The 23,582-nt window shown below is 43.6% G+C and overlaps 1 protein-coding gene across 1 annotated transcript in view; it reads left to right on the plus strand.

Annotated features, from left to right (window-relative positions):
• The first annotated feature begins 12,576 nt into the window (after window positions 1–12,576).
• The window catches only part of LOC310636105 (complement C4-B-like), an 89,136-nt gene continuing 78,130 nt past the window's right edge, over window positions 12,577–23,582 (plus strand). Inside the window, exon 1 of the mRNA XM_083355632.1 lies at window positions 12,577–12,680. Within this exon, the coding sequence (XP_083211758.1) occupies window positions 12,604–12,680 (77 nt within the window). The 5' untranslated portion in view covers window positions 12,577–12,603. The remainder of the gene's footprint in view (window positions 12,681–23,582) is intronic.

Raw genomic sequence — 23,582 nt, forward strand, 5'->3', positions numbered from 1 at the left:
AATGGGTGATTTATATACAAAAAAAATATGTTAAGCCAGCCACCATATCATGACTGTCAGACACAAGGAAAAATGCACATTATAGAGAAAGTTAGACAGTTTCTCTTCCCCCCCCCCCACCCACAATCCTGTTGTTTGCTGAAATCTGGTGGCAAATTTCCAAGAATTGATGGTTTGGGTGGTTATTTTAATGAACTGTAATTCAGAACGGGCTTAACGTTTTATAATTATGAACTCCTGGTGGTTTTATAGACATGTTCATGCAAATTTCCAGGCAAGTGTACAGAACTGGTTTGCAGTAAATAACAGAATAACAGAGATGGAAGGGACCTTGGAGGTCTTCTAGTCCAGCCCCCTGCTCAAGCGGGAGACTCTACACCACTTCAGACAAATGGTTGTCCAATTTCTTCTAAAAATCATCCAGTGTTGGAGCACCCACAACTTCTAGAGGCAAGTCATTTCAGTGATTATTTATTCTCACTGTTAGGAAGTTTATATTTTATTTCATTATATTGTATTATTAATGTCAATTTTGTAGATTGTCTAGAGTCCAAGTCAACTGAGGTGATAAGCACATCTAATAAATGTTGTTTTTAACCATTTAGTTGTGTCCGACTCTTGGCAATTTTATACTAAATAATCTAGTAAATAAGTTATATTATTTTTTTTTAAAAAAGGACAGAAGGTCCTAAATCTAGGAAATGGTGGGAGCCATTCAGAGTTTGTTACAAGATGGACAGCTGTATAAATATTTTGAATAAAAGAAATAAAAATCTCTTCCCATGCGGTATATAACCCTCTCCATCTTAAACAATCAGAATAGAACTGGAAGGGACCTTGGAGGTCTTCTAGTCCAGCCCCCTGCTCAAGCAGGAGAACCTATACCAGACATGTCAAACACAAGGCCCAGGGGCCAGATCCAGCCCGCGAAGTGGTTTCATGTGGCCCGCGAAGCCATCCTGGAAACAGTGAGGGAACGGCCCCCACTGCCTTGGCCCTGGCCCAGAGACCCTCCTTCTGCCAGAGACCCTCAGATCTGTCCCACTCCTGCCCAGGCCCCCATAGGCACCCTTGATGCGAACGATGTAGAGCTGGCCATGCCCACCCAGTAGGCCATACACACTTTAGCCACGCCCACCCAGTAGGCCACGCCCACCCTGGCCACACCCACCCGACCCCCTGAGGGCAACCGCAATGCTGATGCGGCCCTCAATGAAATTGAGTTTGACACCCCTGACCTATACCATGTCAGACAAATGGTTGTCCAATTTCTTAAAATCTTCCAGTGATGGAGCGCCCACAACTTCTGAAGGCAAAGCTGTTTCACTTGTTAACTGTCCTCACTGTTAGGAAGTTTCTCCTTAATTCCAGGTGGCTTCTCTCCTTCATTACTTTCCCTCCATTGTTTCTTGTCTTGCCTTCTGGTGCTTTGGAAAATACGTTGACTCCCTCTTCTTTATAGCAGCCCCTCAAATACTGGAATATTGCAATCATCTCATCTTTGACATGATATGATGATAACTTTTATCCTTATCCTGCCTATTGGGACCCTTCAAAATTCCCTCCTCTGGATTCTGGGTCGTGGCCCCCACCCCTGGGCAGCCCTAAATGGCAGATGTTTGTGGGAGGGGTGTCAAAAAAAGTCAGGATGTGAGCAATTGAAGTCCCATTCTTTTCATTTTTTTTAGGGCGCTGTAAAGTCGCGTGCTTCACATAGAGATGGACACAGAGCTGGGGTAAAGATGAGTTTATTCTGAACAGAACGAACTGGGGAAACAGGGAAGCCTGGCGTCTATTTGTACCTGCCCAGGTGGATGGCATCCAATCAGTTCAAACCTGGACTTCCTGCCAGTGCAGGTGACAATGGGTGTAGATCCTGGCTTCCCACCAGGCTGACCATGCCTGGGGCTGTCAACAGCTTAAGTCATTAGGCTTATCCTGAGTGAGCAGTTATCACCCGGAGCTGTCCAGCCCCTCTGCTGATCTGCACCATCAGCCTCCTGCTGTGCTGTCCTTTGTGTATGCTGGGAGGCATACACTGCAGGCGCTTCATGGTGTACCCTGCCACAAAGACCCAAGTGTCCATCTCACAATTTTGACAGATACAGAAATGACCCGCTTGCTCCAGACCAATTTCTCAATCTTAACCATTTAAAGGCATGTAGACTTCACCTCCCAGATGTCTGTGGAGATTCTCAGTCATCAGGTCATCGTTCTCTCAAAGGTGCTTTTTCAAAAAAAGAAAGAAAGAAAAATTCCAGTTATCTTTTGGAAAAGTATCTTTGGGTTCACCTCCCAGAATTTCCTCAGCCAGCAAAAAAAATTGGAGGCTAAAACATATAAAGAAGGGTTGCTGGAATTGGGTATGTCTAGTTTAATGAAGAGAAGGATGAGGGGGGACATGATGGCGGTGTTCCAATATCTCAGGGGCTGCCAGAAAGAAGAGGGAGTCAAGCTATTCTCCAAAGCGCCCGAAGGCAGGACAAGAAGCAACGGATGGAAATTAGTCAAGGAGAGAAGCAACCTAGAACTAAGGAGAAATTTCCTGACAGTTAGAACAATTAATCAGTGGAATAACCTGCCTCCAGAAGCTGTAAATGCTCCAACACTGGAAGTTTTTAAGAAGAGACTGGACAGCCATTTTTCTGAAATGGTATACGGCAGGGGTAGGCAACCCTGGCTCTTTTATGACTCGTGGACTTCAACTCCCAGAATTCCTGATCCAGCACGTGTGCCTGGCTGAGGAATTCTGGGAGTTGAAGTCCACAAGTCATAAAAGGGTCAGGTTTGAAGACCCCTGTTCTAGAAGGTCCCTAATTAACACTGGACCATGATGCATTCCATCTCTGATCCAAGTCCAACCTCGCAGGGTTGTGAATACAGGGACAACTGGAGGCAGCCCTACTTGATGCTGCCTTGAAACCCTGGAGAGAAGAAGGGATATAAATTCGAAACCTACGGGAAAGTTTCTTGCATAACATCTATTTATACTCTCATTTCTTCCCTTTTATCTTCGCTTGGGTTTAAGTTCTTCATTTATTTTCCTTTTTTTAATTCTGCCTATTTAGCTTTTCGTCCTGCTGTTTCCTTCACTCAGCAAAGCCAGGCCAAAAAACCCCCCCACAAAACCACCAAACCAATCAAATGTACAGGCATATGCATCATTCTTAGCTGTAGCTCCTCTTTCCTGGAAACCTTACTCAGCATGGCTGGCCCTGACACAACTAATCAGAAAAATCTTTAATACAGGTAGTCCTTGACTTACAACCATTCGTTTAGTGACTGTTCAAAGTTACAATGGCACAATGACTTCCGACCATTTTTGCAGCAACCCCACGGTAACGTAATAAAAATTTGGATGATTGGCAGTTGATGACAGTTACAGTGTCCTGGAGTCATGTGATCCCCTTTTACGACCTTCAGACAAGCAAAGTCAATGGGGAAGCCAGATCCACTTAACAACCCTGTTACTAACTTAGCAACTATACTGGTTCACTTAACAACCGTGGCAAGAAAGGTCATAAAATGGGTTAAAACTCACTTGATAAATGTCTCACTTAGCAACAGAAAGTTTGGGCTCGATTGTGGTCACAGGTTGAGGGCTACCAGTATATTCTTTGGCTCCTGGAAAGAATGGATGAGGCTGCTGACTCAGGTGCTGAGGCCTCATCCAGTGTTGTGGCCTCCACAGGTTCTACAATACCTTCTGGACCAGGGGAGTCTTCAAACGTGGCCCTTTTATGACTTGTGGACTTCAACTCCCAGAATTCCTCAGCCAGCGTGCTGTCATAAGAGGGCCATGTCTGAAGACCCCTGTTCTGGACCAACGTTTGTCAAACTTAGTAACTTTTCACATCTGTGGACTTCAAATCCCAGAATTCCCAGGCTGCATGAATTGAGCCTACTCTGGCTTGGGGAATTCTGAAACTTGAAGTCCACAGATCTTAAAGTTGCTGAAGTTGAGTAACACTGGCTTAGGGGAATCATCTCCCTTTAGCAAGGCTAGACCCAAATGAGTGGCCATGTTGTCTGTGTATGTAATGCTGACTGGGGAATTCTGGGAGTTGAAGGGTAGTGGAGTTAAAATGGCCAAGTGTGAGAAACACTGTTCTGGATTAAGAAAGTTCAGAAACTTGGACTTACTGTTGAGACATCAAGTTCAACCCTCACTGCAGTGTTAGTGCTTTCCCTTCTGAGAGGTCTTAAACCAGGGGTCTTCAACCTTGGCCAATTTAAGACTAGTGGACTTCAACTCCCAGAATTCCTCAGCCAGGCATGCTGGCTGAGGAACTCTGGGAGTTGAAGTCCACTAGTCTTAAATTGGCCAAGGTTGAAGACCCATGTCTTAAACATTAAGAGAGAACATCAGTGGGCAAAGAATGTACACCAACTTGTTTACCAAACCACAGGTGTCCGCAGGTGTGGTTAAAAAAAAGTCAAGACAGTGAAATTCAAACTCTGCTGCCTCTTCTTTAAGTTCTTTGCATTTCTCCAGTGTGTTGCAGAGATTTGGTCTAGGACCAGGGTGTCCATACTTGGCAACTTTAAGACTTGTGGACTTCCAATTCCCAAAATTCCTCATGCTGGCTGAGGAATTCTGGGAATTGAAGTCCACAAGTCTTAAAGTTGCCAGGTTTGGAGACCCCAACTTTAGGAAATCCAAATTCAACTCCATTCTAGTTTAGGATATTCATGTCAAGTTTTTTCTTTGTAGTGCACATTAAACAATGAGCAGAACTCTGATACCATTATTGCCACCATCTTGACTTTTTTTGACCACAATCTGAAAAAACTGCTGCAAAAAGGATGAATGGGTACAAGCACTGTTTCTCACAATAGTCTAGAGCAGGGGTCTTCGAACCTAGCCCTTTTATGACTTGTGAACTTCAACTCCCAGAATTCCTGAGCCAGGCACGTTGGCTGAGGAATTCTGGGAGTTGAAATCCACAAGTCATAAAAGGGCCAAGTTTGAAGACCCCCTGTTCTAGAGTAGCTTTTCTTAACCAGGGCAACTTTAAGATATGTGGACTTCAACTCCCAGAATTCCCCAGCCAGGCTGGCTGGGGAATTCTGGGAGTTGAAGTCCTCACATGGTATAAGCTGCCAAGGCTTAGAAACACTGCATTACAGGTTTCAGGAGCCTATTATGTCTTCACTGAGACATGAAGAATTAGTAAATCCATGCTGGCTGTCAAGTATTCAAATTTTGATCAGACAACCATACAGATGCTGCAATGATCATGTTAACAGAATGGTTGTTAAATCGGGGACTTCCCATATAGCAACATCTGTAAGCCCCCGCCCAATTGCACCTAGTTTTCTATACCTTTTGAGACAGTCTGAATCATATATAGATCTGGGAGAGTAACGAATTATCCTGTCCACTTTATTCATGCTCAGAAACACCATTATCACAGTTGTTATAGAAAGCCAACTTTTGAGGGCTGAAAGCCACAGAAAGCATTAAAAAAGTGGGGGGAGGGAGGAGGGAATAGTTTGAATGACAGAGCGTGTTTAACAACAGCTTAGCAATGAGAATCTAAGGCACGCTGGCTCATTTTTCTTCCGCTAATTAGTCTCCTAATTACTAGGCTGTTTTGCTTAATTAAAACCAGAGGGAGACAGGAAAGGGGGGATTTATTAGGAGTTCCACTCCTGTCTCCCAATCAGCGCTAATTAATATCATCTCCAACTGCAGGCTTAATGAGCTGCTAATTAAGCAGGGAAGCAGAAGGATTCATCCATCTTTTCCTCACCTGCTAGCTAGACTACTCCACGCTGCCCCAAAGAGATGGGGCTCCCCCTGTTCTTCTCCTCCACCCCTTCCCACGCCACCCTGCTAAATGCTTCCAGATCTTCTCCCTCCGCATCTATTTCCACACACCCTGCCAGATGCAAAACTTTCCCAACCAGGAGTAACTTTCGTTTCTTCAGGCGAAGGAATTTCCCGCTAATCATGTGGGCTGCCTGTTTCCCAGCAGAGGGGAGGCTGCGTTGTGCAGACAGTCAATACATTTGCAGGTCAATGTCCAGTAATGTTCTGGAGTAAGCAATGGTAGGGAGGGGGGCTGTGTTTGGAGGGAGAACTTTTATCATGAGAGGAGGGGGAGAAAGGGTGGGCTTGCAGGTTTGTGGTGGTAAAACACATAGGGAACATTTGCTGGAATTGGGCATGTCTAGTTTAATGAAGAGAAGCACTAGGGGAGACACAACAGCAGTGTTCCAATATAACAGGGGTTGCCACAAAGAAGAGGGGAGGGGGGTGTCAATCTGTTCTCCAAAGAAGAGGCCCCCAACCTTTTGGGCACCAGGGACCGGTTACGTGGGGAGAGGTTTTTCCACGGACCGGAGGATGTGTGGTTTTGTGCGCTGCCTGCATCTCACGGATGGGGCTCCGCTTGTTTGTGCGGTCCGGTTGCTGGCATGCTGTGGCCAGGTACTGGTCCACGGACCAGGGGCCGAGGACCCCTGCTCCAAAGCACTAGAAGCAATGATCCAGGAGAGAAGCAACCTAGAACTAAGGAGGAATTTGCTAACAGTTACAATAATTAATCCATGGAACGACTTGCCTCCAGATGTCATGGGTGTTCGTAACGCAGGAGATTTCTGAGAAGAGGTTGGACAACCATTTGTCTTAAATGGTAGGGTCACCTGCTTATGGTATAAAAAGAATATTGAGGTTCTGTGAAGAGTGCAAAAAAGAGCAGCAAAGAGGATTAGAGGGTTGTAGGATAAAACATGAGGAACGGTTGCAGGAATTGGGCATGTCTACTAGAAAGAAAGAAAGAAAAAAGACTTTGGGGTGACATGATAGCAGTGTTCCAATATCTCGGGGGCTGCCACAAAGAAGAGGGAGCCAAGCTATTCTCCAAAGCACCTGAAGGCAGGACAAGAAGCAACGGATGGAAACTAATCAAGGAGAGAAGCAACCTAGAACTAAGGAGAAACTTCCTGACAGTTAGAACAATTAACCAGTGGAACAACCTGCCTCCAGAAGTGGTGAATGCTCCAACGCTGGAAGTTTTTAAGAAGAGGCTGGACAGCCGTTTATATGACATGGTATACTATAGGGCAAGGGTAGGTATAAATAGTGTATAAATATGTCCTAGTGGACAATCGCTTCAATATGAGCCAGCAGTGTGCTGCAGCTGCCAAAAAAGCCAACACAGTGCTAGGCTGCATTAACAGAGGGATAGAATCAAGATCACGTGAAGTACTAATACCACTTTACAATGCCTTGGTAAGGCCACACCTGGAATACTGCATCTAGTTTTGGTCACCACGATGTAAAAAAGATGTTGAGACTCTAGAAAGGGTACAGAGAAGAGCAACAAAGATGATCAGGGGACTGGAGGCTAAAACATACAAGGAATGGTTGCTGGAATTGGGTATGTCTAGTTTAATGAAGAGAAGTGTGGGGGTGACATGATAGCAGTGTTCCAATATCTCAGGGGCTGCCCCAAAGAAGAGGGAGTCAAGCTATTCTCCAAAGCACCTGAAAGCAGGACAAGAAGCAACGGATGGAAACTAGTCAAGGAGAGAAGCAACCTAGAACTAAGGAGAAACTTCCTGACAGTTAGAACAATTAATCATTGGAACAACCTGCCTCCAGAAGTTGTGAATGCTCCAACACTGGAAATTTTTAAGAAGAGACTGGACAGCCATTTGTCTGAACTGATATATAGTGCTTCCTGCCTGAACAAGACCTCAAAGGTCCCTTCCAACTCTATTATTCTGTTATTCTCCTTTCAAGCATATCTGCTTAGCCCCCCCCCCTTCGCTTAGATTGAGGCTCCTAGTTGGAAAAGCTGGGTTTCAGTTTAGCTTTGCTACCACTCAGTCTAGGGAAGCTGCCTGTATTGAATTCCTGCCCGGCGTGCAGTTCTTAGAAGGCACTCCTGTGGAGAAGGACAGCTGGGGAACTGAGTACCCCAGCTTTCAACCAATGCGAGGAAGCGGAAATTTCTGCTTGCAAGTGCCATGTCCTGCGATGCCCTTCATGATACTTGGAACATACTTCCCTATGTTGCAACTGGATGTTCTATCAATACTGATCCAAAATGACAAATCATTAACCCCTGAGTAGCCCTCTGCATTTGCTCTAATTTGCCATTACCATAAGAGCCGTGGTGGCGCAGTGGTTAGAATGCAGCATTGCAGGCTAATTCTGCCAACTGCCAGCAGTTCAATTCGCCTTCCATCTTTCCAATGTCGGTAAAAGGAGGACCCAGATTTTGGGGGGGGGGCAAGATGCTGACTCACTAACCCACTTAGGGAGAGCAGTAAAGCACTGTGAAGCAGTGTATAAGTCTAAGTGCTATTGCTTTTACAAGGAGTTGTCAGTTTACAACCAGTCAGTTAGTGATCATTAGTTGTGATGGAAAAACGGTACTTACTACCTGGATTCAAAATCCCAATAGCCAGGCTCTGATATACAATTTATTTTTTTATTTTTTATTTTTTACTTGAAACCAGCATTTACTCTGAGTTTCCAGCAAAATCCTCGCAGCAAAATCCTGCCAGACAATGGATTTGCTTGCTGACCATGGCGATTCACTTTATTCTGTTTCAACTATGTGCCCAGATCAGGGCCTAATATTTTAAGCAGGGTGACATCTGAGCAGGCCATGGTAGAATCAGAAAAACACTTCCCATAACTCTATGTCCCAGGATAGTTTCTTAACAGCTGGATCACACTGTCGGCTCATGTTGAACTGTTTGATCTTCCACTGGGCGCAGAGTATGTCTCCCAGTTGATGTCAGGGTAGTTAAAGTCCCCCATTACTATTGTGGTGTGTTTCCTACATATCTTAGTTAACCGATTAGCAAAAAGTTTGTCAATTTCTTCCTTTTGGTCCAGTGGTCCGTAATGTACAGCTATGGCAATATATCATTCCCCCCACTTTTATATTGACCTAAATGCATTCCAGATAGTTTTCATCATTGTTCTGCTGTATTTGTGTAGAGATGCAGTTATTTCTTATATATAGTGCAACTTCACCTCCTCTTTTATTAGGTCTCTTTCTTTTAAACAATTTAAATCCCTCTAGCTGTAAATTCCATTCATGGGTTTCATCCCACCAACTTTCCATAATGCCAAACTAGGTTTCCATATTCTCTCCTTGGGCTTTTCATTTTTATATCCAGTTTCTGAATGTTTCTACTTAAAAGATGATAATAATAATAATAATAATAATAATAATAATAATAATAATAATAATAATAATAATATAAAGTTGGAAGGGATCTTGGAAGTCATCTAGTCCAACACTCTTGCTCAGACAGGAAACCCTATACCATCCAGTCTCTTCTTAAAAACCTCCAGTGTTGGAGCATTCACCACCTCTGGAGGCAGGTTGTTCCACTGGTTAATTGTTCTAACTGTCAGGAAGTTTCTCCTTAGTTCTAGGTTGCTCCTCTCCTTGACTAGTTTCCATCCGTTGCTTCTTGTCCTGCTTTCAGGTGCTTTGGAGAATAGCTTGGCTCCCTCTTCTTTGAAGCAGCCCCTGAGATATTGGAACACTGCTATCATGTCCCCCCTCGCCCTTCTCTTCATTAAACTACACATACCCAATTCCAGCAACCGTTCCCTATATGAATAACAGTGTCAAGCTAGGTTGCATGAGTGGATACAATCAAGACCACCTGATGTATTAGTACCACTTTATAAAGCCTTGGTAAGACCACACTTAGAATCCTGCATCCAGTTTTGGTCACCGTATTCTAAAAAAGATGTAGAGACTTTGGAAAGAGTGCAGAGAAAGATGTTTGGGGGGCCGGAGGCTAAAACATATGAAGAACGGTTGCAGGAATTGGGTATGTCTAGTCTAGTGAAAAGAAGGAGTAAGTGTGGCATGATAGCAGTTTTCCAATATTTGAGAGGCTGCCACAGAGAAGAGGAGAGCAACCCATTTTCCAAAGCAGCAAAAGGCAAGATAAGAAGCAATGGGTGGGAACTAAATCAAGGAGAGAACCAACCTAGAACTGAGGATAAATGTCAATGCTGCTAACATCTAATGTTATTGCTTGACAAGAGATGGAGAAGTAGTCATTTCATATGTTAAACTTGTATATTGCTTTAAGAAATTTAGTTTAAGGTTGGGGGGGGACAAGTAGGATTGCACTTTCAAGGCCATCTCTAACTAGAGAAGATAAGGCCTTGGTGGGTTTTCTAACGGAAGGGAAACTGCTTCTTTAAATTAATTGGAGAATATGATTAATGACAAAATTAGAAAGGTGGAGAATTGTGTTTTAATCTATTGTGCAAGGGGCAGAGATTTCAGATTCCAGCTTCCTTCGAGCAAGCATTTGCCGGTGTCTTAGGCTAATAAAGGACTTTTAAGGTAAACTATGCCTCAGAGTCACTTGAAAAGCCCATATGGTCGGAAACTTGACAATAAATTTCTTAACAGCGAGAACAATTAACCAGTGGAATGGCTTGTCTTCAGAAGTTGTGGATTGTGATCCAACACTGGAGGCTTTTAAGGAAGAGACTGGACAGCCACTTGTCTGAAATGATGTAGAGCAGACATGTCAAACACAAGGCCCAGGGGCCAGATCCGGCCCGCGAAGTGGTTTCATGTGGCCCGCGAAACCATCCTGGAAACAGTGAGGGAACGGCCCCCACTGCCTTGGCCCTGGCCCAGAGACCCTCCTTCTGCCAGAGACCCGCAGATCTGCCCCACTCCTGCCCGGACCCCCATAGGCACCCTTGATGCGAATGTTGTACAGCTGGCCACGCCCACCCAGTAGGCCATACGCACTCTAGCCACGCCCACCCAGTAGGCCATGCCCACCCGGCCCCCTGAGGGCAACCACAATGCTGATGTGGCCCTCAATGAAATTGAGTTTGACACCCCTGGTGTAGAGTCTCCTGCTTGAGCAGGCGGCTGGACTTAGAAGACCTCCAATGTCCCTTCCAACTCTGTTATTCTGTTTATCAGTTCAATTTTTTTTTCTGGGATCTTCTCTCAAGCAGTGTTTCTCACTTTCAGCAACTTTTAAGATGGCTGGCTGGGGGAATTTTGGGAATTGAAGTTCACCCATCTTAAAGGATGAGAAACACCGCTTTATTTTATCTCCTTCAGGGGCTGAGAGGAAAACAGCTTCATGGAGAACATGACAGAATGAGGTCACCCAGGCATCTTTGCACTCTGCAGGGATATCCACAGGGTCTGGTCAAAAAGCAAGTCAAAATAATGGCTGCAGCAGTACACTTCAATCACCCAATTGCGACTGTCATCTTGACTTTTTTTTACCATTCCAGCAGACACACAAATAATGTGTTTACAAGCAAGTAGAAGAAAGGTGTTTTTCCTTTATCAACTTGTATTTTACTTAACTATCAAGTTAAGTTTATTTCTCGCAGCTGTCAGAATAACAAGCAGGCCTTGGCTAATCTGCTGGAATGACTCAGGTCCCTTTTTATTTCAGGGAATTTCCCTATTCCTCTGCCGTCACTCAAGATTATCTTGATTGTTGCTTGGATGTTATTGTCTTTCCAGCCTGCATACAGCTAAAAGTCCTCGTGACCCAGGCCAAAATCCTTAAAAGCTACAGTTTCAAGTCACTAATCCATATTAATACCAGGTGTTAATTAAAGAAAGGTAGTGAAAGAAGGGGAAAAAGTAAAAAAAAATGATTTCACTTGATGGAATGGTTCTCATGTCATACTAAAACTGGTGGGGTTTTTTTCAAATTTGGTGGCTTTAAGATGTGTGGACTTCAATTCCCAGAATTCTCCTAGGCTGGGAGAATTCTGGGAGTTGGTCCACAGAACTCAAAAGTGCCAAGTTTTAAAAACATTGTGCTAAAAATGTTAAAAGGACTTGAATATAGATGGCAACACATTAACAAACCATAGTTTAGCTTCATCTCACACACTGAGTTGCAAACTAATGAACTTCATTTAAGGTAGTACGTTGTACACACCCAGAATTGCACCAAGCCTGCTTTATTTAAATAAGTAAATGATTTTAAAATAACTATTCTTATTTAAAACTTATTTTATTTAAAATTATTTAAATAACTATTTAAATAATTTTAAAACCACAACTGACTGTTTATATGTCACGTAACTAAGCCATCAACTGGATTAAGTCAAACTGTGGTTGGTTTGAGTTCAACTTGAAGATAACATTGGAAGGATTTTGAAACTGGTTTATGGCTTCATGTGCTGAGCCAGCCAATCCCATGATGGTTTGTTTGATGAGCCACAACTGAACAAGCCATAGTTAAGGGCAATATGCACAGCTAGCCTTTCGATGCAGCATAAGCTGGCACCTTTGAGGTGGACTACAGCTCCCATCACCTGCAGCCAGCTGGGACAGAGAGAAAGAACATGACTCAATTCCATCAAACCTGAGGTGGCTTGAGACAGCTTCACTGGGCTAGCTCATACAGAACTGGATAAAATTCACTGCACAGCTAAGCTGGGCTGCCTCTTGCTAAGTTTTGCTTTCTTTTTAGCTGGAAATCTTCCAAGTTATCTGACTCACACAGTGGCTCCCCTCCCCACCTTGTCCCTGGAATTAATTGCAAAATCCTCTGGCAATCTTGGCCAGAGCTGAAGAAAGCATTGGGCTGGACAGACGTCGTCCAGAGATGTCCTCTCAGAACCGGTACCTTCTTTGGCTATCATGGATGGGGGCTCTGATAGCGATTAGCCATCAAGCACCAAGGTGGGTAATCACTCAGATGCCAGCTTTTCTTCCTTAATTGTAGTTCTCATCAGCCAGCTGCTGTTTGATCACAGCAAAGACCCCTCAAGCACATGAAATCCCTTACTTACAGTCTTTGCACAATCTTGCTGGGTAACCCTTTAGCTGTTGATTTCTCCTTGCCTCTGAAGTAAAAAAAGTCTCAGGGACGTGGCCCTAAAAGAGACTGCAACTTTTATTTTATTTAAATCTATTTGCATGCTGTAAATTAATAAATTCAGCCTCCGCTTTCTGTTTGCACTTGGTTTAATTGTCTTTGATGTTTTTGGGTGGGTGGGTTGAAAAAAACTTGTTAGAAAACAAGCTCTAGCTACCTAAACTACACATGCTTTGTCCTCCCTTTAAAATATAATTTTAAAAAGTAGAACTGAATGTTATTGCATTATTAGTGTTGTTATTACGCAATTTTTTTTAAAAAAAGTTTTATGTCCATTTTTTATTTTGCATAAAAGGAAATATGTAATGTGTTGTTACAATGCAGACAGCTAAATTGGAAAATGAAAAAAAGAAAGCATATCGCCGGGTATGTTTACATAATGAAAATGAAATACACAATTCCTTTTTTAAAAATTTTTGTGGGGAAAAAGAAGGTGTGACTTTGGTTTGGCAAGGAAGCTGCACCCAATGGTTTTGCAACAGGACCTTTTTATGAAGGAGATTTTCAGAATTTAAGAAGTAAAAATTGTAGCTTAAAAACAACAACACTCTTTTGCTCCTTAAAACACCTCTGATTCCTGAAAGTCCCAAAATTTGGTTCCTCCAGTGAGCAACAGAGAGGTTTGTGCACTCCTGTGTATTTTATTCTCCTGCTCTAAAGGTAGTCCTTGAGTTAACAATCCTTTGTTTAGTGACCATTTGAAGTTACAATGGCACTGGAAAAGTGACTTAGGACCGTTTTTCACACTTAACATCCATTGCAGTATCCCTGTGATCACATGATCAAAATTCAGATGTTTGGCAAGTGACTCGTATTTATGACAGTTGCAGTATCCAGGAGGCTCATGTGACCCTCTTTTGTGACCTTCTGACAAGCAAAGTCAACGGGGAAGCCATTTTCACTTAACAACCGGGTTAACTGTGGTGATTCAGTTAACAACTGTGGCAAGTAATGTCGTAAAATGGGGCAAAACTCACTCAAAGTGTCTCGCTTAGCAACGGAAATTTTTGGCTCATAAGTTGGGGTCATAAGTCGAGGACTACCTATATTCTAGTGAAATAACATGGCCACCATCGTATTGCACAAACCGCCAGTATAAACTGGTGCAATACATGAACGCAGCCAGTTGCTACCTTTTCAGTAAATGAAGGCTGAACAAACTATGCCTCATCTGTTATAGGACTGGTTCACACATTGCAATACACCACAAAGCGGCTGCAGTGATGTACCTTGTGAATCACCCATTCTGTTTTGTCAACTATGATCTCTGCCTGAATACACGTAGCTGTCTAAACTCTCTCTGGGTATGGCTGAGTTTTTCCTGAGGCTAAGCAGCTAGAAAGCTCTGTTTGAATCCAGCATTTCTCAAGCTTGGCAAATTCAAGATATGTGGACTTCAACACCCAGAATTCCCCAGTCAGCCATGTCATCTTAAAAGTAGCCAAGTAGCCTAGATTGAGAAACACGGGTGTATGTGGCAGAGATGGCAAAACTAGCTGCTCTAATTAAAGAAAAGAATTGATTGAGCTTTGTGTGTACTTGGAAACCACTTCTGGACTTTATACTCAAAAACAAACAAACAAAAACGGAACTTTGATCTTAGATTTTGATGATTAGATTAATTTGCTATTATACAAATAGCTGGCACTTACTAAACATGTAAAAGTAAAAGGTTGAGATTGCGACTGCACTTTGTATTTCCCCCTTTTTTTTTCCTTCCCCCCTTCTTCTCCTTCCCCCCTTCTTCCCACCATCTTCGTTTCTATTTGTATTTTATATTATGACAAACTCCAGTTGAAAAAATTAAAAGGAGAAACAAGGGTTTAGAACAGGGGTGTCAAACTCAATTTCAGTGAGGGCCGCATCAGCATTGTGGTTGCCCTCAAGGGGCCGGGTGGGTGTGGCCAGGGTGGGTGTGGCCTACTGGGTGGGCGTGGCTAGAGTGCATATGGCCTACTGGGTGGGCGTGGCCAGCTCTACATCGTTCGCATCAAGGGTGCCTATGGGGGCCTGGGCTGGAGTGGGACAGATCTGGGGGTCTCTGGCAGAAGGAGGGTCTCTGGGCCAGGGCCAAGGCAGTGGGGGCCGTTCTCTCACTGTTTCCAGGATGGCTTCGTGGGCCACATGAAACCACTTCACGGGCCAGATCCGGCCCCCGGGCCTTGTGTTTGACATGTCTGGTTTAGAAGATTGTATAAATGAGCGTTGATAAATACCGTAAGGTTGTGCAGGAGAAGCTGTTGCTTATTAAGTCACTCGTGCATGCAAGCAGGCAGAAACAGAGAGTCCTCAACTTAAGAACCATTCATTTAGCAACCCTTCGAAGTTACGAGGGCACTGAAAAAAAAAGTGAGCCGCAACCAGTAGTGGGATTCAGCCAGTTCGCACCAGTTCGGCAGAACCAATACCTAATTTTTTGTTGCCCAGGCCCAGGATGGACTTCCAGAAGCGGCATGCACACAGAGAACCGGTTGTTCATTTATTTGAATCCCATCAATGCTCACAACCGGTCCTCACACTTACGACTGTCACAGTGCCCCCAGAATCACAGTATCAAAATTTGTGTGCTTGGCAATTGGTAAATTGCAGCATTCTGGGGTTCTGTGATCGCCATTAGTAAGCTTCCCAGCTGGCTTCTGACAACGTCCGTGGGGAAACCCACATTTGCTGAACAACTGCAGTACCATTTTATAACACCTTGGTAAGTCCACACTTGGAATACTGCATCCAGTTTTGGTTGCCATGATGTAAAAAAAAAGATGTTGAGACTCTAGAAAGAGTGCAGAGAAGAGCAACAAAGGTGATCAGGACACTGGAGGCTAAAACATATAAGGTACGGTTGCTGGAATTGGATATGTCTAGTTTAATGAAGAGAAGGACGAGGGGTGACACGATAGCCGTGTTCCGATATCTCAGGGGCTGCCACAAAGAAGAGGGAGTCAAGCTATTCTCCAAAGCACCTGAAGGCAGGAGAAGAAGCAACGGGTGGAAACTCATCAAGGAGAGAAGCAACCTAGAACTAAGGAGAAACTTCCTGACAGTTAGAACAATTAACCAATGGAACACATTGCCTCCAGAAATTGTGAGTGCTCCATACTGGAATTTTTTTAGAAGAGACTAGACAACCATCTGTCTGAAATGGTATAGGTGGGTTTCCTCCCTGAGCAGGGGGTTGGACTAGATGACCTCCAAGGTCCTTTCCAACTCTGTTCTTCTCTTATATGCTTAACGACTGTGGCAAAAAGTCATGAAATCAAAAGCAATTAACCTTGCTGCGATCTTGCTTAACAATGGAAGTTCTGGACCCAGTTGAGGTCATAAGCTGAGGACTACCACCACGTGTGCGGTGATGTGAAGGATGCTGGACCACGAGTGGTGGGATGCAGATTCTTTCTCCCTCTTTAGCCACAGATACTCCATGGGGGACTCTGGTTGAGTTCCATCCTGTCAGATCCAGGGTAGAATAGTGGGGAAAGTGTTGAGCAGGACCTTGCTGACATAAAATTTTTTAAAAACGTAAATAAACCCACAGTAAGCAGCAGCATCTTGGGTTGTTTCCCTAGCCTAGTCTGTGATGCTATCCATCTAAGGCAGTGCAGCGTTTTTGAAAAGCAGAAGCGTTTACTCCTTTTCAGGGGTTGCAACTGAACAGAACACAATAACAGCGTTGGAAGGGACCTTGGAGGTCCTCTAGTCCAGACGTGTCAAACACAAGGCCCAGGGGCCAGATCCGGCCCGTGAAGTGGTTTCATGTGGCCCCCGAAGCCATCCTGGAAACAGTGAGGGAATGGCCCCCACTGCCTTGGCCCTGGCCCAGAGACCCTCCTCCTTTATATTGGTATAAAGGACTTGGAAGTTAGGAGAGGGGGAAAAAAGCATTGGAATTACATTTCAGCCAACATCAATATTGCGAAATCGTGGAAATCACACTTTCTGGTCTTTGAAAGCTTCTTGTCTGTTTAGAATGGAAAGGCTGTAAATTCAGTCCATAAAAAAACATTTGATAGATTGCAACCATATCTCGGGAGGGGAGGAGAACCAGCCTGAATTTGCATATATGCAGGGCTTTTTTTCCTCATAAAACATTCAGAACGGAGTTCCGGCACCTTTTTTGGATGGAACCTTGTAGAGTAGGCAAGGCGGATTGTATGACATGTGTGTGTTCCGGAACCTTTTTCTTTTGCAAAAAAGCACTGCATATATGTATGTATACTTTGTGCCCTGCTAAATCAGATTGAATGTCTAACTCAGTTCTCTATAAACCCGCATTCTACAGCTGTGTTAGATTACAATTCTTGACTTCCCCTGTTGGGCCAAGCAAAGATCAACCAAATAAACAAAAAAAAATGTTTATCTATTGGAACACAGTCCAACTACAATCAAAATTTACAAATAATCATGCAAAAGCAATAAGTTCAGTATGCACTATAATATAATATCTGTCAGAAGAATAATTTGGGGTTCCAACTCAAGCAGGAGCCGCACAAGAATAAATAAAAAATGAGATCCAGACAACTGTGAGAAAAGAAGAAATATGTATTCCTAAAAGCAAAACAGTTAGACATTAGGGGAAATGGGGTACAGGAGCAGATTTTTATAGGGGGAGCTTGTCCAGGATGAAGTGTCTACGTGCTGATTCTAAGGTGACACTTGAGGTCTGTGTGTGTGTGTGTGTAGGTGTGTAGGTATGATTATTCTTGTGAACATGTAGCTCCTCTGGGAAACCTGATTTCATTAACTTTTTGTTTGCAGACCTTATCCATTGATATGCGGATTAGGTCTCGGAAACCTATTTGGGGGTTTGAGGAAATTTACTAATTGTAGTAAATTACTGGACTCACTGGAGAAGAGCCTAATGCTGGGAAAGGTTGAGGGCAAGAGAAAAAGGGGACAACAGAGAATGAGGTGGCTGGATGGAGTCACTGAAGCAGTAGGCGTGAGCCTAAATGGACTCCAGAAGATGGTAGAGGACAGGAAGGCCTGGAGGAACAGTGTCCATGGGGTCGCGATGGGTCAGACACAACTTCGCAACTAACAACAACACTAAATGTAGTTGTTTAACTTAGTTTCAGCTTGACTGTCAATTATCTAGTGGAGACTCTGATTCTGAGACCATTGTGGATTGTGGGAAGATGGAAACAGTATAAAGAATAAAATATATTTGGATATAAAACTTCTGACATATCTTTCTTATCATGTAAAAATCACCACCCTGTAGCTATAAAACTGTACACATACCTAATAACTGCTTCATCTGCAGTACTTTGTAACAAAACAGCCCTACCATTTCACTTTACTAACCACTGTTCCACCATGCAGTTTTAAATTTAAATTTATTTTTTTAAACTTTTATTATTTTTAACAGAGTTCAATAATAATTATTCAACAAAAATGTGTTGTCTGAGTATCTTATTCACTAATACAAATTAAATTCCTAATCCCTAAATCTTTTCTCTAACCATTGATAAAATAGGTCCCAAGTTTGAAAATATTCTGTTTCTTCTTCTTCTTTCAGGCTTAAAGTAAATTTGTCCATTTCTGCACAGTCTAATATTTTTTTGATTATTGCTTCTTCTGGTGGCATTTCTTCATTCTTCCAATATTGTGCAAATATAATTCTTGCCACTGTTATCACATGTAGAATCAAATATGTACATGGCTTATCAAGTTTTTCTGGCATTATGCCTAGTTAAAAAAAATCAGGTTTATAGTTTATGTGTATCTCTAATATTTTTTCTAACCAAGTGTGGATTATTGTCCAATATCTCCTTAACACATGTCCACCACATATGATGATAACTTCCTGGTTTGTGTTTACATTTCCAACATTTCTCTGACATGTTTTTAAACATTTTTGCTAATGTTGTTGGTGGCAAATGCCATCTATAAAACATTTTATATAAATTTAAATTTAATGTGAGTTTATAGGCCAGTAGTTTTTCAAGCTTGGCAACTTTAGGCTGTAGGGACTTCAACTCCCAGAATTCCCCAGCCAGCATGCTTTAGATCATGGGTGTCAAACTCGATCGCATCACATGACGTATTGTGATATATCGTGACTTTTTTGCCTTTGAGGAGCTGGGGTGCGCATGACATGCATGTGATGCATTCGGCCGGCGGGCCACCATTTTGACACCCCTTCTTTAGATCTTTTTTAAATGCATCCAATGATGTATTGAGCTGCAATTGGGTGAAGAAGCTTGCATAATTACACCAAAGGAATAAGAAGAAATGGTGGGGAAGTATAATAGATGGTCAGACAATCATAGTTCTAGGACTTTTTAGAGACACTATGTTCTGAAGACATCCACCCAAACGGTTTGGCAAATGTCAACTTGCTGACTTGCTAGCAAAAATATGTATCTTGTCCCTCAAATCAAGTCCAGGCCAAGAGGATTGCAAAAGGCTACCGTTTTTTTAAAAAAAAGAGATTTAGGGAAGGTTTTTTTGAAATGTCAGCCATAATTTGTAGCTAGAAATGGTAATCAGAGAAAAAAATTTCTGAGCCCCAGAGAAAAAACTTTAAAAACTTGATAAAATAATAATAATAATAATGATAATTTAATTTTTATACCGCCCTTCTCCCGAAGGACTCAGGGCGGTGTACAGGGCAATACAATAAAATACAACATATAAAAATTAAAAGAAATATTAAATACAACAGCCCAATTCAATAGATTGATACAAAAAATAAAAATTCCTTTTCTTAAAAAAATAGTACAGTTGTGTTAAGAATTTGCTTTATAATAGTAAAATCTAATATAAATTAAATTTCTAAAAAGTGGAGAGAAAGGAGTAAAAGAGAACAGAGAACAAAAAGAAAAAAATAAGGCTATAATAAAGGGAAAAGAAGTATGTAAATAAGTCACTTTCAAATTTCGTTGCAAGTATAAAAAATTTAATCCACCCCGTGTAAGATTACAAACAATTCTTTCTTAATTCCTTATTCCATCCATCTTCTCAATCCTGGTGTTAGCAGAAATTCCAGAAATAACAACATACAGTATCTTGTTCTAACCTTGATCAGATAAGCCAATTTTATATTCCTTCCTTTTACTTCTCCCACTTTTAATCTTTAGTTCACTTAAATGTTGTCATAGGATTTGATTTCTCTTCATTTTTTTCTTAGCCCGTTATACAGAGTTTTTCATGGCTTGAAGTAAACTTGCCCAATGAAGACTTTTCAAACTTGTCTTTCGAATCGCTTTAGAATGCAGTAATTAATAGGCAATTTCGGAAATTCTCCGCAGCAATTGCAAGTGAGATAGCTAATCTTATTGTCTCCTGTTGCTCAAACCCACAGAAACCCACTGTGGTGTCTTTGAGAGGCGCAGGCATCCAGAGCACCTGTGGGCACTCTCCCATCCTCTCCTTGTTCAAAGAGATTCCAAGGAAGAGCTCTTCTCACCTATTTCTTGATCTTTGCTGTGAGCCTTGGTGGAGCAGTGGGCTAATGCCTCCTTAAGTAACACCAGCTGCCTGCAATTAGTGCAGGTTCGCGTCCCACCAGGCTCAAGGTTGACTCAGCCTTCCATCCTTCCGAGGTAGGTAAAATGAGGACCCAGATTGTTGGGGGCAATTAAGCTCACTTTGTAATAATGCCGCTTGGTGTGTGTGTGTGAAAGCCCTAACAAGAAGGCATATACATAGAATGAAGGCTACTGCTAAGCTTGTAAGCCGCCCTGAGTCTTCGGAGAAGGGCGGGATATAAATGGAATTAAAATTAAAAAAATTAAAAAAATAAATTGTCAGCTCTACAGAACAAGTTGCCATACCTCCCCCAAAGTCCCCAAACTTACTTAAAATTCCTAAGCCACAGAGGGGGGAAAAACTTGCTAAAGGATACCACTATACATTTTTATTACTTTTTGATTGGGTGTTTTATGATCTTATCTGTGTTTAATTATTGTTTACAGCTGTGTAAAATTACTGCAGACATTTTATTGTTGATACTTCAACACGTCAAGAATCTCTTGATTATGGCAGCTAAAAAAGAAGAAGAAATACCAATAAATAAGAGTACCAGCATCTCCTGAGCATTTTTTGAGAGTGAATGGAGGTAACTCTGTCAACAGTGTATGCTTGGATTTTCAAAAAGCCTTAGACTCTTCTTTATCAAAGGCTGTTGGTAAACTGAGCAGCCATGGAGCTAAAAGGACCTATCTTTTCACAAATTGCTTTCTTGTTAGTAAAGAAAACATAAAGGGTAAGACTTAATGGGCAAGTTTTTCAATGGAGCAAAGTAAGAAGTGAGCTTTGTTAAAGATCTGCGTTGCCTTGCAACCAATGCCATAATACAGACATGTCAAACGCGGCCAGATCCTGCCCGCGAGTTGGTTTCATGTGGCCCACGAAGCCATCCTGGAAACAGTGAGGGAACGGCCCCCACTGCCTTGGCCCTGGCCCAGAGACCCTCCTTCTGCCAGAGACCCTCAGATCTGTCCCACTCCTGCCCAGGCCCCCATAGGCACCCTTGATGCGAACCATGTAGAGCTGGCCACGCCCACCCAGTAAGCCATATGCACTCTAGCCATGCCTACCCAGTAGGCCACGGCCACCCTGGCCATACCCACCCGGCCTCCTGAGGGCAACCGCCATGCTGACGCGGCCCTCAATGAAATTGAGTTTGACACCCCTGCCATAATAAGTGTTCTTGACATAAGGATAAGCTGATTGGTGTAATTGTTCAGTCTGATAAAACCAAATGCAATTGTCAAGAGCTCACCAAGTTGAACTGGTGAATGTTAAAATGTGAATGTGAAAATCGAATTGGTAAATGGTCAATCAAATGCCAAATGTGGTTCAGTTTAATTATGGAAAACGACTGAGTTGTTTTCTTCCCTTCTGAGTACACAAAAGGCATTGTGTAAGAATCTGATGTCCTTTAAAAAAAAGTAAAGGGACAAAAACATGCAAATACTATCCCAAAGCTAGAAAAAAGCTCAGTCGATCCTGGTCACAACCATGGGTCTAACAAATGTAGAACCACTATCTAACGAAATGAAATTCAATGGTGAAAAAAATAAGGCTCTACATTTAGGCAAGAAAAACCAAATGCACAGGTATAGTATAGGTCAGGGGTGTCAAACTGCCAGCCCGTGCCCACCCCATTGCTGGCAATGGAAAAAAAGTCGCAATACGTTGCAACACGTCATGTGACACCCCTGGTATAGGTGGTACCTTGTTCAATAGTAGCAACTGTGAGAGGGATCTCACAGTCCTAGTGGACAAACACTTAAATATAAGCCAGTAATGTGCTGCAGCTGCCAAAAAAGCCAACACAGTTCTAGCCTGCATTAACACAAGGATAGAATCAAGATCACGTGAAGTGTTAATACCACTTTACAATGCCTTGGTAAGGCCACACTTGGAATACTGCATCCAGCTTTGGTCACCACGATGTAAAAAAGATGTTGAGACTCTAGAACAGACATGTCAAACACAAGGCCCGCGAAGTGGTTTCATGTGGCCCGCGAAGCCATCCTGGAAACAGTGAGGGAACGCCTTCCACTGCCTTGGCCCTGGCCCAGAGACCCTCCTTCTGCCAGAGACCCTCAAATCTGTCCCACTCCTGCCCAGGCCCCCATAGGCACCCTTGATGCCAAGGATGTAGAGCTGGCCACGCCTACCCAGTAGGCCATACGCACTCTAGCCACGCCCACCCAGTGGCGTAGCGTGGGGGGTGCAGGGGGGGCCGGCCGCACCGGGCGCAACATCTGGGGGGGCGCGCTCGACAGCGCCGGGATCCGGCAGGGCGGAGGCACCGGAGCCCCAGCCGGGAAGGGCCTGACGCCCCACGGCGCGCCACACACACACACACACACACAAACACACAACCACACAGCGTGACTCCTCCTTCGGGCCGCTCCGCCTTCGCTCTGGCCGACGGTGCTGGACGGAAGCCTTCTCTCCCTCCTCCCCCCCCGCAAAGGAGAAGGCGGCTCCTGAGCGTGCACAGAGCGCGGCCCTCCTGCAAGCCCGGGGCTCCGCTGCGGAGGCTCTCCCCAAGGCGCTCCCGGGGTTGCCAAAGGCGGGGGGGGCGCGGCGGGGCTTGAAAGAGGGTGGATTTCCCGCGGGGGGAGGATCGCTGCAGCGTCTCTCCGGGGGTCCTTGCTCTGGAACGAAAGCTGCGTCGGCAGGTTGCCGATCCAACCGTGCATGCAGACTTTGGGGGCGAGAGGACGTGGTCGGGTGCGTGTGCGTGTGTGTGTGTGTTTGTGGGCGCGCCCATTCTGTCTCTGTTCTGCAAAAGGCGTTTTTTTTAAAAAAAATAAAAATAAAAATAAATCCTGTCCTGCTGGAATGCAGAAAAGCAGCCCTCGCCCCCCCCCCATTAAAAGCTTGAACTCTTCTTCTGCCTTCAATCTCAGTTTCTGTTTGGGGTGAGGTGCCAAAGAGAAGGAGGCGGCTTGGCTTGGATAAGCAGCGTCTGGGCAGAAAATAGGTCCGGCGCCGCAGCAAGTATGAACTCTTGGGGTTCAGCCTAAGCAGGCAAAGCTGCAGGGTGGGTTGGTTGGCTTTTCCGGCTTTGGAATAACCTTGGGAAGCTGAGGCATTGTAAGTTGGAAGTCATTGTTTGTCGCCTAACATGTTGGGTCAACCCCACGCCACATGCTAAGCCATAAACCGTGGTTGGTATCCAGGGTTTAGGACAAGATGGAGAAAACTAGCCAATTGTGGGATCATAAATCTTGATGAAGCACATC

This window comes from Vipera ursinii (genome assembly GCF_947247035.1).
Source record: "Vipera ursinii genome assembly, chromosome: 2".
Taxonomy (NCBI): Eukaryota; Metazoa; Chordata; class Lepidosauria; order Squamata; family Viperidae; genus Vipera; species Vipera ursinii.